The sequence below is a fragment of the Brachyhypopomus gauderio genome, unplaced genomic scaffold (assembly GCF_052324685.1).
Source record: "Brachyhypopomus gauderio isolate BG-103 unplaced genomic scaffold, BGAUD_0.2 sc649, whole genome shotgun sequence".
NCBI lineage: Eukaryota > Metazoa > Chordata > Actinopteri > Gymnotiformes > Hypopomidae > Brachyhypopomus > Brachyhypopomus gauderio.
In genome coordinates, this window is record NW_027507469.1 from 23,924 (window position 1) to 37,884 (window position 13,961).

Consider the following 13,961-nt stretch of genomic DNA (forward strand, 5'->3'; position numbering starts at 1 on the left):
CCATAATCATAGTCGTAACAACAGGCAGGGGTCGTAACAGGTGAGCCATCCAGGTTTGACAAGTTGATCGGCATAATCAGACACACAAAGAGAACGAACAGGGCAATGGGGAGAACACTAAAAGGAATGAACAATGGAACAGGAACAATACTCACGAAATCAAATAACAAGGATCGCGGAGCACATTGGCAAATACCGACAGAGCAAATGAACAGAACAACCGAAAACGGGCTAGGGAGACACAGGGATATAAATACACAGAACTAGACTAGACACAGGTGAAGACAATGACAACATGGGCATGGCAGACAGAGGGAAACTATGGTAACAGACAAGCAAGGCGGGATTAACAAGCAAGGAACAACAAAGACACGAAGAGCAGGACACCGGAGTGACAGCTAGGAGAGGGGGGAGTAGCCCTACGTGACAATAAAATGTAGCTGGGAAAATTATATTACTATATTACAAGTGTGCTGTAAATGCACATCAATGCATAATACATAAACTGTAGCTGGGTAAATTATAGTAGTGTGTCGTTAACAGTGGTGAACGGGATTCTTCAAGCCACCAGATTTAATCCGTCACCATATCCAGTCACGAAAATCCATGAGAAATTTGGTGGAGACACTACACATTACTGAATTGTTTACTAAAACTATTAAGGGAAGGAGAATTGCAGGTGTTCATACACATGTTGACTCGCTAGCCAGCAGATGTGTCAATTCCAGGTTCCGAAAGTAAAAGTCCTCACCAGGATTTTACTCAAGCTTGCTAGATTTTCTAATTAGTGCAATCCAGGTAAAATTAGTGGAATCAACACAATCCAGGAAGCCTGAGCAAAATCCTGTTGAGGACTTTTACTTTCTGAACCTGGAATTGACTCCTCTGCTAGCCAGGTAAAATGAAATGAAATGTGTGCTCATTTCACATTGCACATTTCATTTCATTTTAAAATACCTGGCTAGCTAGTCAAGGTGTGTATTGAGAACACCTGCAGTTTCCCTTCCCGCCTCCAGAACGCCACTCTGCAGTGTCTACTGAGTCTCTCCTGCTTCTGGAGCCCCATCAGAGCTCAGTGCTCCAGCTGGACAGATCCATCCAGCTGCCAGATGCTCAGGTAGCCAATCAGGAACAGAGGATTCACTTGTCTAAATGAACTGTGCAAATATGATGGCTTAGGGAGGTGTTGTGATGCTGAGAGAAATAAACCACTTTGGTCTCCCTGTTACCTTGCGTAGATGTTTTGCAGATTTGCAGCAAGGCAGGCTCACTAGTCGTAGCTCTTCACAGAAGAAGAAGCTCCTGAGAGCCCTGAATGCCTGTATTTCAGTCAGATGCCCTGCGTTTGGAGAGGACTACGAACAGGTTCAGCTAAACAACCCTCTGAGCCATTTAGAACACATCAGAACCACATGCAGTAGTCTGCAGGAACTGCACACAACCTTCTTTGTTTTCTCACTCTGTTGCTGCTGAAGTCCAGGAGTAATGCCCTTCTGATGTACTGTCTTCCACAGGATGCCCATGAGTTCCTGATGATGTGTTTGCTTCAGCTGAAGGAGGAGGGAGAGACACTCAGGGTTTCCTCCTTCTCTTACATCTGCCCTGTTGCAAATTTTGAGTTTCACCTCAAATCTGTGCGCACCTGCAGCAGGTAATTCTTTGCTATATCACCACATCTCCTTCTTGTAAATCAACTGCTCTTAACATGTGTTTCTTCAGAGTGTGCATTGTCACAAAGTATGCACACACTTGGTATGGGATAATGTGGGTTATTTCTGTGTGAATGTTGTAACCTCTCTGTTGATTTCTGTTGTTTGAAAGCTGTGGACTGCAGAGCTCCAGAGTGGAGGACTTCAACCACCTCTCTGTTAACCTGAGCTCTACCTTGACTGACAGCCTACACAATTACTTCAAGGTCTGTCACCACACACACCCCTACTGGACAACACTTTTTTGCCAGTTTGTTAAGTTAGGGAGCCATCCTAACCATTGTCACTCTCAATCAAAACTTTTTTTCAGTCAACGGTTTTGGAGTTCAAATGTGAATGTCAAGCTCAAGGCACCGAGGCATGTGAAGTGGTGGAGTTCTTCACACTCCCACGGTGAGTCTCGCATTATGTGAATTACCACAAACAATGAGTTTTAAAGCAGTCATCTCACACTCTTCCAGTTCTTACATCATTTTTCCTTTTGGAACAGAGTTCTGATCCACTCCCATCAGACCCTCCCATCAGACACTTCCATCAGACACTTCCTTACGTAACAGAAGTGGCTTTATCCAAGTTAGATGTCGTGCTGTTGACACCTGATTAAAAAATCTTCATCGTATAGAAATCTGGCAAATCTGTTTTGTGTGTGTGTGTGTGTGTGTGTGTGTGTGTGTGTGTGTGTGTGTTTTGTTTTTGCTTGTTTTTTGTTAATGACAATTGGATGGATTTTATTCCTCTCTCTACAGCTACAATTTGAATCTGAATTTTGTATATTTATTTAATGAAAATGCAGTTTTACTTTTTCTGTCAAGTTGTAATTTGATCAAATTAAATTTGTACTCCATGACTTGAATTTCTATGCATGTTTTGGAAACATATATCCTTTATAATGTTGTCAAACTACATTCAGTGTAAATGCAGGAAAGGCAATCTATAGATTCAGTCAGGCAATCAGCTGTGAAGAAACAGTTTATAAGCAATCAGGAAATATTTTAGGACAACCTGAAATATTGTTGGACAGTTATAAATTAGAGGGGACTTTAAAATGCAAAAAGAGTAGCTGATACTGTACATGTGAAATATAATTGAACCGCACTTTTCATAAAAGCTCAAAGCCCTGCAAGGTGCCCAAGCTGTGTGTGTAATTGTGCAGATTTCTTTCACTAATCAGTATCTTACATTCTAGTATTTGGATTTTTCTAGTATAATAATGTATAAGATGAATCACTAAACCTTAGCACTAAAGGGTGAAGGGATTTCATGATCCATGAACCATGACCATGAACTTGGTCGTCCCCTGCGGAGTATATTGCAGAGTCACTGAAAGGTTGCAAAGGAAAGATTGGGCAAACAAAAACAAAAAAACACACAAAACCCTCACAACATCGGGCATCATCATGACAGTCAAGAGATGATTTAGCCCCAAAACCTCATCTAGATGAGATTCTTAACCCAACTGTGGGCCGCGAACGCCACCTTGAGGGCCTCAAAAGAACAACAGTTTTAAACTTTGGGCCGCAGAGGGCCGCCGGACCGCATTGATTTTGAATAAAATGCAGTACACTTTCTCACCACTAGTAGCGGTAGTGCGTCACTTAGATATTTAAACAACGTATTTAATATAAGTTAAACTTATATAGCGCCTTTCTAGTACCCAAGGACACTTTACAAAAATCCTATGGGGAAAAAAAACAAATAACAATTAAATAAATAAATATAATTAATTAAACCATACTATGACTATGTGGAAGGGAGAAAATACTGAGAGAAAAGGTGAGTTTTAAGCTGAGTTTTGAAGGAGGAAAAGGATGAACAGAGGCGGAGATGTTGCGGGAGGCCATTCCACAGTTTTGGGGCCATTACACAGAATGAGCGCCCACGAGCAGTGACAAGCTTGTATTTTGGAATCACCAGAAGACCTGTGTCTGAGGACCTAAGTGTTTGGTTTTGGATATAGGGTATAGAAGTTGTGCTAAATAGTCTGGAGCTTACAGCTTCACACTTAACGATAACAGAACGCAGCACTATTACGTCATATAGCTACTGACGTTAACAACGAGGCCGTGACAGCGCTGCACAATAGAACCAGGTCAATATATCGCGAACATCACATTTAAAGTACCTGCAAACCCGACGCGACGACGTTTACATTAATTCTGTTAGGAAGGAGCGTATATCGGACAAATGGGTTGCATTTACTCGTGTATGAAGGTAGCTATCTAACGTTTTTATACGTTGTGGTCTAAAAAGGAGTAACCGGCATTTTTATACCGGTTATTCTCCGATTCTCCGATATTTTCTCCGATATTTTTCGATTTAAGATGTGATGCTTTTTAGGGTGTACTGAGGTTTCCCATACCCATGATTTGACAAACCAATGGTTTCCTACAGAAAAAGAACAAAGAGGGTGTGAATAGTGAAGTTAAAAAGAAGAAAAAGCAAAGATGGTGGAGACATATAGAGTCATCCTCCCTGACACAAGTAACTGACACTCAGTCCTTGAATGTCAGCTCCTCCTCCATCTCTTGCTCCTCTTCCTCTGAGGGACACTTAACCAGGTATGAAAACCGTCCCAGCCTTATGAATTGTGTAGTCACATGCACATGTGTAGTCACATGCACATTTGGTTATTATTTATTCTGTCTATGATTTTTCCCTGGAATTATTTGCCCCCAGGTCCAACAACAAACTCCCTACTGAACCCAAGAACACGGAAGGGATTGTTCCTGGTCAGAGCTCAGAATCTTTTATGATTTTGTACCTTTGCATAGTATGTTTTAGTCAAAGACACTTACTCCAAGGTTTTGTTCTCTCCATAGGGGCTGCTGATAAAGATGTGTGCTCTGTGCCCATGGATAGGTGGGTACATTATTAAAGTCATCTTCATGGCACAGTAAAGTATGGACAATCTATAATGGTTATATATTGACATTGTGGCATAAATCAAGAGAAACTGAAAAATATTAAAAACAACATTTGTATGTATGTGAACATTTTGTGCACTACACAAACTCCATATTCATCTGTCACTTTACTCTCTCTTTCAGATTGCCGGCTGTTGTGGTAGAGGGAGACTTTCGTGTGCAGAATTTGCAGCACCTGTTACCGCACATCGTCAGTAGTGAAAGGGTGACTGAGAGTGGCCAGGGTGAGGGCCAAGGACACGCCCCCACTGTTTCTGCTGGCAGAGACACAGAGATCCAACAGCTCTGGTAAAGACAGAACACGTTGTGTTTTAGCACACAACCATTACGTGATTTTGCAGTGTACACAGATGTAATGTACACAGTCTTTATCTCTGAACCAAAATAAAGGCACGTAGCAATTAAAGGAGCAATAAGTATTTTTGCAGTTCTTCTTCAAATTCTGAAATTATGTGACATTGACACCTAGTGGCCTGGAAGTTTTACTGATTATGTATTAAATCTATTCTAAACATTAATGTCCTGTTAGGTTTCCCAACATTGGGAATACATGTTATATGAACGCCACTCTGCAGTGTCTTCTGAGTCTCTCCTGCTTCTGGAGCCCCATCAGAGCTCAGTGCTCCAGCTGGACGGATCCATCCAGCTGCCAGATGCTCAGGTACCTGATCTGGAACAGAGAAGTCACATGTCTAAATGAACTGTTCAATTATGAGTGCTTAGAGAGGTGTTGTGATGCTGAGAGTTATAAACCACATTGGTCTCCCTGTTACTGTGCGTAGATGTTTTGCAGATCTACAGCAAGGCAGGCTCACTAGTCGTAGCTCTTCAAAGAAGAAGAAGCTCCTGAGAGCCCTGAATGCCTGTATTTCAGTCAGATGCCCTGCGTTTGGAGAGGACTACGAACAGGTTCGGCTAAACAACCCTCTGAGCCATTCAGAACACATCAGAACCACATGCAGTAGTCTGCAGGAACTGCACACAACCTTCTTTGTTTTCTCAACTCTGTTGCTGCTGAAGTCCAGGAGTAATGCCGTTCCGATGTACTGTCTTCCACAGGATGCTCATGAGTTCCTGATGATGTGTTTGCTTCAGCTGAAGGAGGAGGGAGAGACACTCAGGGTTTCCTCCTTCTCTTACATCTGCCCTGTGGCAAATTTTGAGTTTCACCTCAAATCTGTGCGCACCTGCAGCAGGTAATTCTGTGCTATATCACCACATCTCCTTCTTGTAAATCAACTGTTCTTAACATGTGTTTCTTCAGAGTGTGCATTGTCACAAAGTATGCACACACTTGGTATGGGATAATGTGGGTTATTTCTGTGTGAATGTTGTAACCTCTCTGTTGATTTCTGTTGTTTGAAAGCTGTGGACTGCAGAGCTCCAGAGTGGAGGACTTCAACCACCTCTCTGTTAACCTGAGCTCTACCTTGACTGACAGCCTACACAATTACTTCAAGGTCTGTCACCTCACACACCCCTACTGGACAACACTTTTTTTGCCAGTTTGTTAAGTTAGGGAGCCATCCTAACCATTGTCACTCTCAATCAAAACTTTTTTTCAGTCAACGGTTTTGGAGTTCAAATGTGAATGTGGTCAAGGCACCGAGGCATGTGAAGTGGTGGAGTTCTTCACACTCCCACGGTGAGTCTCGCATTATGTGAATTACCACAAACAATGAGTTTTAAAGCAGTCATCTCACACTCTTCCAATTCTTACATCATTTTTCCTTTTGGAACAGAGTTCTGATCCTCCACATTAAGAGGTTTGACATGCTGGGCAAGAAACTAACAAACCTAATGGACATCCCCTCAGAGCTGGACCTCTCTGTCCTCCCTGGAGTGGCTTCACTCGGGCAACCGTTAAGGTCAGCTTGTACAACGGCCTGAGCATACGCTCTCTCACCTCTGTCCACCCTTTCACAATTAGCAATGAGACGCTAACTGAATGGCTTTGTGATGTGTCCACAGTGGACCAGCATACACCCAGGACAAAGGACATGAGGAGGATAATCTGGAGAAAAGCTCTGTGCCAGAACAAGGTAAACATCAGCCATTTTCCTACAGTGATCAATTAAATTTTGGATTTACAACCTGTCTACGTTTATACGTACCTGCCATAATGATGTAGTTCTCTCAACCCATTAGTAGTAAATGAGAGCAGAGAAGGACAGGGAGAGAAAGTACAGCACGTCAGCCCACTGGTGAGGATATAGAGAGAGAGATGAAAAAGAAGATTGAAAGATGCTGAGAGAGACTGAGAAAGACAGGCTGAGAGAGATAGATAGATATGAGAGAGACCCATATCAACGATCTAAGATGCATTCTTACTTAATCATATGAAAAAACAGATGTACTTGTTGTTTGCAGGAAACTGTTCACACAGACATCTACAGACTCCACGCTGTGGTGTCTCATTTGGGTGGCAGCATGGACAGTGGTGAGCAGTCTGATAATATCCACAAACATGCAGTAGAAACTATAAAGTGACTAATGACATCTTGCTTCCCTGACAGGGCACTACATCAGCGACGTAGCTGAGGAGAAAGGAGAGTGCTGGTTAAAATTCAACGATTCAAAGGTTTCAAAAAAGACAGAGCCAGCCGTCCTTAAGAGCAGGGCAAAAACAGCCTACCTGCTTTTCTACATGCAAAGGTAGTAGCTCACCTTCTAACTCAGGTACATCTGCTGAAACACATAGAGAACTGGCTGAATTCCAGCTGCTCCTGTTTTGCTGTTGTCTCCAGTGGGGCTGGAGAGAAGAACGTGGTCCCGTGGATGGTGGACCAGGGAGAAGCAGCAGTATCCCCCTAAACCCAACTCCATGCCATGACTAAGTCAGGATACACATGTAAGCACCTACATCCTCACTTAACAAGACAGACTACACATCTGCTCAGTTCAGTTCAGGTCTATTTCTGTCTGTTCCTGTCGTCCAATCGTAGGAGATAATTCATTAAGAACGGCTTCTGCCTTTCAGATTTGGGAACATAGATACCTCTGTCCATGGGGACAGATACAAATTCCATAAGATTTTACATGTTGGCAGAAACCTAACCTTTACCCTGCCCTTACAATCAAAATTATAAGGCTAGACACAATTAGAAACTTCCTTCCTAAATTACCGCTCACACTGGTATGTGTGGTATATTACATCTTTTTATATTACTGGTAAGTTTCAAGTGAGTTATTATTTGTTCAACATTAACACTCCTCCCCCCTTGTGTGATAAGGCTACAGACTACCATTTTAAAATGATTAATGCTTAGATGGTATTTTCATTACAATTAATTAGTTAAACATGATTCAGACCAGCAGACTACAGGCAACTGCTAAATAACAAGCTGTAAAGGTGATCATCACTTCAATGCTATATCCGTTATATCTGTTAATGGGTTGCGTTTCTATGGGAATTGTGTAAATAGCCCCTTGCTTTTCTTCCAAATCTTAGTAGATAAAAGGCTTTCTAATAAAAAATGACTATTCATGAATGACGTCACTTTAGACAGCATGTAGCCTAGATGACCTGTCAACGCTTGATTTTCTCCACCATTCATGTGTTAAAGGCCAGAAAAGGCGTGACACAGGCGGACACTGCTCCCGACTCTGGCAAGTACGCAACAAAGCGGAAAGACTTCCGTTGTTTGAAGGGTGAACCGAGTGAACCAAGCGGTGTCTGTTTTGTCCGACTGATCTGAGAAGTTGGGACGTGCCGGAGTAAATACAGCTGAGCTGCTGGTGAAAGCGAGAACGTGAGAGACTCTGCTGCTGGTGCTGTCTGTGCACGAGAAGCACGCTGATAAAAAGCTAAGTGCAACCCCCTACCTTTTTAGAAGAATTTTAACCTTCTGCCATCCACCAGTCGTAGTTTTAGGGCAGTACATTTTAATTTTTCATTTTTGTTTTAGTTTGTTGGAGTCCGTTGCTATAAATAGCTAAGTTGCTTTCTATTAGGCTGGGTACTGCTATAGGTTTATTTCATTATTTGATTTTTGGTTGTGTGTAAGGGATTTGGATTTGTTTGGTTTGATTTATTTTGGGGTTTATAATTTGGAGGGTTTGCTGTGGTGTTAAGTAGTTTTTTTTTCCAGTGCTAGCCTATTAGGGAACATTTTGTTTGGCTAAAATATTCTATATTCTTTGGGCTCCATTTTTGTGTTGCGTCTTTGTGGGTTTGTGTGTTTCTTTGTTACAATTTCAGTTATTTTGAGTGGTGACTGCGTTTTGTTTTTGTTCTGTCCTTTGTCTGCAGCATTGCTATCCAGAACACTAAGTGGACTGTTGCGTGTCCCTCCTTGAACTGGCTGCCGAGGTTCTGGACTGGGACTGGGTGCACTTGGAGTTGATGGATTTTTTTTTTTTTTTTTTTTATATATAAAATTCTTTTGTTGAATAAATATATTGTGCAAATTCCCATCTTCTCTCTGCATTTGTCAACTTGCGACTCCCCAAGGTGTAGTGGTTGGGATTGGGCTAAGGGAAATATAAAATTTTGCCCTTTGTCGGGAAAGGCCGTGACATTAGTAGTAAATAGTTCTTGGTTCTTTTCTCTGGCTGTTTGCCTAATGTCGCTCCTCAGTCATTTTGGACTCCTCAGTTTTTACATTGTATTTGATAATTGCCAGTGTTTGCTTTGAAAGTGAGCGTGCTGGTTGTGTTCTCCAGAGATCTGCACAATGCATTTATCACACTGTTCACGCTGCTCACCATGACTCACTGGTGTGTCCTGCTGTCAGAAGTACAAAGGGTTCCAGAGCTGGACAGCATCACCTGCAGCATTTACATCGTTCTGTGGATTTGTATTCGCTCCTTCATATTCCTGAACATTGTAATTGGCATTTTTGGTAGGTTACACTACAAGTCATTAGTTGTGCTGAATGAAATATGCAGATGGTAAAGTTGTGCAAGGGCAGAAGAATTCATTCATTGTCATTTAATGAACAATATTAATAAGCCAAATCCATGTTGCATACCCACACATGAAAATACATTCGGTTCTGTAAGGAGCGAACTCTCAAGTGCAACAACGAATTGAAATGCAGGTGAGTAGTTCTTTCATGCTGTAGTTTTTTTACTTAATTTGCTCAGACAATCTTTATGCATGCAAATAGACACATTAATAGCCAAGTTTTGTTTGTTTTTTGTTCTGATTTTAGCAGATTAAGCCAGTCTCTAGTTAGTGGGTAAGTAATGGTCCCATGTAGATGGGAAGCAAAACCTGTAACATTTGTGACTGTAATATGTGCTGGAAAAACCACAAAAGGATCTAAATGCAGCGTAGTGCTTCTTTATCCTCCAGACACAATCTACTGTAGCTAGCAGCACAAGACACACACAAAACACACAGTACAAAAAGAAGCGAACACAGGGCAGCAGGGTCAGGGCAGCATGGTCCATACAGTCCAGAGTCCATTACAAATCCAGGGGTCGGGCTGAGAATGAGGTGTAAGGGAGAAGCAAAGGTCACAACAACGGTAGGCAAAAACGAGCAAGGAACGCTCACTATGCAACGTCAGAGGCAAAACTTCACAATGTAAAGTGGTAAGTGAGTAGTGTAAGAAAGGTGGAGGAGGGTGGGGACACACAGGGACAGGTGGAGGTCATTAGTATTCAGGAGATTGAACATGCATGTTTCGAGAAGTTGAGACCCTGGCGCTGTGACTTCAGAAGAGCGGGAGGCTTGTGTAGCTTCACTCCTTCCTTACAGTCACTTGTGTAGAATAAGTGAAGGGTGTGTGCAGATGTGTGTGGGCGTCTCCCTTGGGCTACAGGGCTGGCATACCATGACAAGCCCTAGTCCAAAATACAATGTACAACTTTTTGGTTACTATATAGGTATTTTTTGGTTACTGCATTTTGCTCTTTGTCCAGACTTCCTACTACACTTGAGGAGGATGAGGAGTCTATTTCCACCCAGGAGACTCCACTGTATATGAAGAAGATATTTTAGACTGGGAGACGTATGTGGAGGAGAACATCAATCAATCAATCAAATTTTATTTATATAGCGCTTTTTACAACAGTTGTTGTCACAAAGCAGCTTTACAAGTGCCGAGTCCTAGCCCCCAGTGAGCAAGCCAAAGGCGACAGTGGCAAGGAAAAACTCCCTAGTTTTTTGCATGAGGAAGAAACCTTGAGAGGATCCAAGACTCAGGGGGGGAACCCATCCTCCTCTGGCCGACACCGGTCACCATGACAACAACAACAACAATTTAGATAGAAAGAAGAGAAAGAAAAGGAAAAATATGTAATAATGTCCATCATGATGTATGCATCCGGTTAGGCAGGAGGTGGCTGGCCCAGGATGGATCGCTGGTCTCCTCATCTCATTATTCCTCAAGCAGGCGGGCAGCCATGTGGAGAAATGAAACAGGGAAAATTAGCTCTGTATGAGGACATATACAGGACAGGTGAAATTATAAACATTTCCGGAGTGTGGCAGCATCTCCGGCATTTAGTTAAATTATTACAGCCTAGCTAAAAAGGCAGAACCAGAAGGTAACATAGGCTTGGGGGCATTCTGAGACAATGGCATCCGTCCACTGCACTGTCAACAAACTTGAGTGACCACGAGCAGTGACAGGACGACAGCACCAGCGCCCCAGTCTACCATAAAACCCTTCGCCTGTGAACCCCTGGATCTGTACCTTTATCTAAGGGGGGATATTAATTATCAAACACTAAACTTAATAAGTGGGTTTTCAACCTAGACTTAAAGATTGTGACTGTGTCAGAGTCCCGGACGCATTTAGGAAGATTATTCCAAAGCTGGGGGGCCTTACAAGAAAAGGCTCTTCCCCCTGCTGTTACCTTATTAATTTTTGGAACTAATAAAAGACCAGCACCCTGTGATCTTAGTGGGCGTGGGGGTTTGTAATAGGAAATAAGTTCCTGAAGGTACTCAGGAGCAAGCCCGTGAAATGCTTTATAAGTTAATAAAAGAATTTTAAAGTCAATACGGAATTTAACTGGGAGGCAATGCAGGGCTGATAGGACTGGACTGATATGCTGAAATTTTCTAGTTCTGGTCAGAACCCTGGCTGCGGCATTTTGAACTATTTGAAGTTTATTTAGATTCCTATTTGAACATCCTGACAGTAGTGCATTGCAGTAGTCTAATCTAGAGCTAACAAAGGCGTGCACCAATTTTTCCGCATCATCCTGTGATAATGCATTTCTTAATTTAGCAATGTTACGGAGATGTAGAAAAGCTATCCTAGTAGTATTATCTATGTATTTATCAAATGATCGGTCAGAGTCGAGTATGACGCCTAGGTTTTTGGCTACTGTGCCAGGTGTAATGGGGTAGCCTGCGAGATTAAGCATTAGATCTGGAATTTTCTGTTTTGAGGCCTTAGGGCCCAGAAGGAGAACTTCTGTTTTGTCCTCATTAAGTTGGAGGAAGTTTAGAGACATCCAGCATTTAATATCTCTTACACAGGCCTCAATTTTTCTTAAACTGAGTTTGTCATCAGGTTTGGCTGATATGTAAAGTTGAGTGTCATCTGCATAGCAGTGAAAAGTGACACCATGTTTGTTTATAACTGTGCCCAGTGGTAGCATATATAATGTAAATAATAGTGGTCCTAGAATGGAGCCTTGCGGGACCCCATATTTAACTTTTGTATGTTTGGATGGAATATTATTGAGCTCTACAAACTGATAGCGATTTGTTAAGTAAGAATGAAACCATGAAAGGGCTGTGCCAGAGACTCCAACCCAGCGTTCTAACCTTTCTAGCAAGATCCTATGATCAATTGTGTCGAAAGCTGCACTAAGATCAAGAAGCACTAACAGCGATACATAACCTTGATCTGAAGCAAGGAGGAGGTCATTTGTTACTTTAACTAATGCTGTTTCAGTACTGTGATGGGGCCTAAAACCAGATTGGAACTTTTCAAATATGTGATGCCTATGCAGATATAGGCATAATTGCTGGGCAACAGCTTTTTCTATGATCTTAGATATAAATGATGTGTTTGAAATGGGTCTATAATTAGATAGTACAGTAGGATCAAGATTTGGTTTCTTAATCAGAGGTTTAATAACTGCTAATTTACATGATTTGGGCATGTGACCTATTGTAATGGATGAGTTAACTATAGTTAGAAGAGGTTCAGTTACCGCTGGTAATACCTCTTTTAATAACTTTGATGGAACCGAGTCTAGTGTGCAGGTAGCACAATTTAAGGAAGAAATTATTTTCTCTAATTCTGATTGTGGGAGTGGATGAAAAACATCAAGTTTTTCTCCCAGTATGCGAACATGCAGGTGATGCAGCTCCAGATGGAGGATGAGAAGGTGCTGTGGCCCAAGGAGCTTCTCCTACGTTACTTTGTGCTGATGAACAGACTCCAGGACATCCTGGATACCAGGATGCATCTGCAGAACCTACCAGGTAAACCTATTAGGTGGTTTACAGCACTGAAGGTGAAAGCTAGTGTTTGAGTGAGTGAATGACCTTTTGTCTCTTTGTCTTCCAGCTCAGCTGTTGCTTAACCTCCAAGATTCCAGTTACACTCCAGAGTCACTCCAGTCTCCAGTTAAGCAGAATGAATAAAATATGCTTACATTATGTTGCATTGTGTTATCTTACTGGTCCAGTATGGTGACAAACTCCATTTACACTTAATTCACTGTATGTGGTTTATGGACTGTGTGGTGAGGGGTGGCATTCAGACCACCATATGATCTGACTTACACAAATGATAATTCATGAGGATTCCTAGAAGCTGACTGCAGCCACCATCCAAGTTATTTTAAAGGCTGTTAATTCTACTAAAGATGGTCTGTTTGCCTGTTGAGTGGGCATGTGATTCTGACTTCATGTGCATCTGTCGGAATAAGTTTAATTTAACATGGATTACAGAAATTAGAACCTCAAAAAAAGAGCTTATGATGGCTCTAGCACTTGTATGAATACAGAAACAGACCACTGGAGAATTATCTAAAGTTTAAAAGAAAAAAAGATTTATTAGCATTGTGCTCCACACACCTTGTACCTTCTGAAGACATTTCCATGGTACCAGATCTAGACTTTTTTTTAGCTTGATGGTTAAATTATTACAATAATTCATTTTTATTGTTAGATAATTAAAATAGATTTAAAATATGTAGAATTAAGTGATCATTTAGCCCTGCATGGCATCCATACTCCACCTAGTGGTAAATAACGGGATGGCCCCCAGTGAAACGTTACTGTCCTTGAGCTAAGGAAAATTAACAAAACATTTACAGTAGTTTTATTATTAGTGGTGGGAGTAGCATTAGTATTATGTTGAATGTATACCCATGATATTTTAAATAAATATAGCAGTTTTGGTCATAA

At 41.7% G+C, this 13,961-nt stretch overlaps 1 protein-coding gene and 1 long non-coding RNA gene across 3 annotated transcripts; both read left to right on the forward strand.

The window, feature by feature from the left end:
• Positions 1 to 3,529: 3,529 nt before the first annotated feature.
• Positions 3,530 to 5,664, forward strand: LOC143507216 (ubiquitin carboxyl-terminal hydrolase 37-like). Its single transcript, XM_076996535.1, has 8 exons — positions 3,530 to 3,920; positions 4,101 to 4,267; positions 4,386 to 4,438; positions 4,529 to 4,568; positions 4,757 to 4,921; positions 5,163 to 5,294; positions 5,416 to 5,542; positions 5,659 to 5,664. Exons 1-8 carry the CDS (start codon positions 3,894 to 3,896, stop codon positions 5,662 to 5,664), a joined length of 717 nt encoding a protein of 238 aa, XP_076852650.1. The 5' UTR covers positions 3,530 to 3,893.
• A 691-nt stretch (positions 5,665 to 6,355) lies between these two features.
• Positions 6,356 to 8,993, forward strand: LOC143507217 (uncharacterized). Of its 2 annotated transcripts, none has more exons than XR_013128658.1 (5): positions 6,356 to 6,501; positions 6,605 to 7,073; positions 7,150 to 7,288; positions 7,381 to 7,484; positions 8,200 to 8,993. It is a non-coding gene; the product is annotated as an uncharacterized LOC143507217 (long non-coding RNA). The 2 variants fall into 2 exon arrangements; XR_013128659.1 differs by having other exon boundaries at positions 6,605 to 7,070.
• Positions 8,994 to 13,961: the final 4,968 nt, after the last annotated feature.

Coding starts and splice junctions, on each gene's coding strand:
- LOC143507216 (XM_076996535.1), top strand. CDS start 3,894: ATGGGTTGCATTTACTCGTGTATGAAG. Junction 4,268..4,385: donor TCTGAGGGACACTTAACCAG/GTATGAAAACCG, acceptor ATTTGCCCCCAG/GTCCAACAACAAACTCCCTA. Junction 4,439..4,528: donor CACGGAAGGGATTGTTCCTG/GTCAGAGCTCAG, acceptor TTCTCTCCATAG/GGGCTGCTGATAAAGATGTG.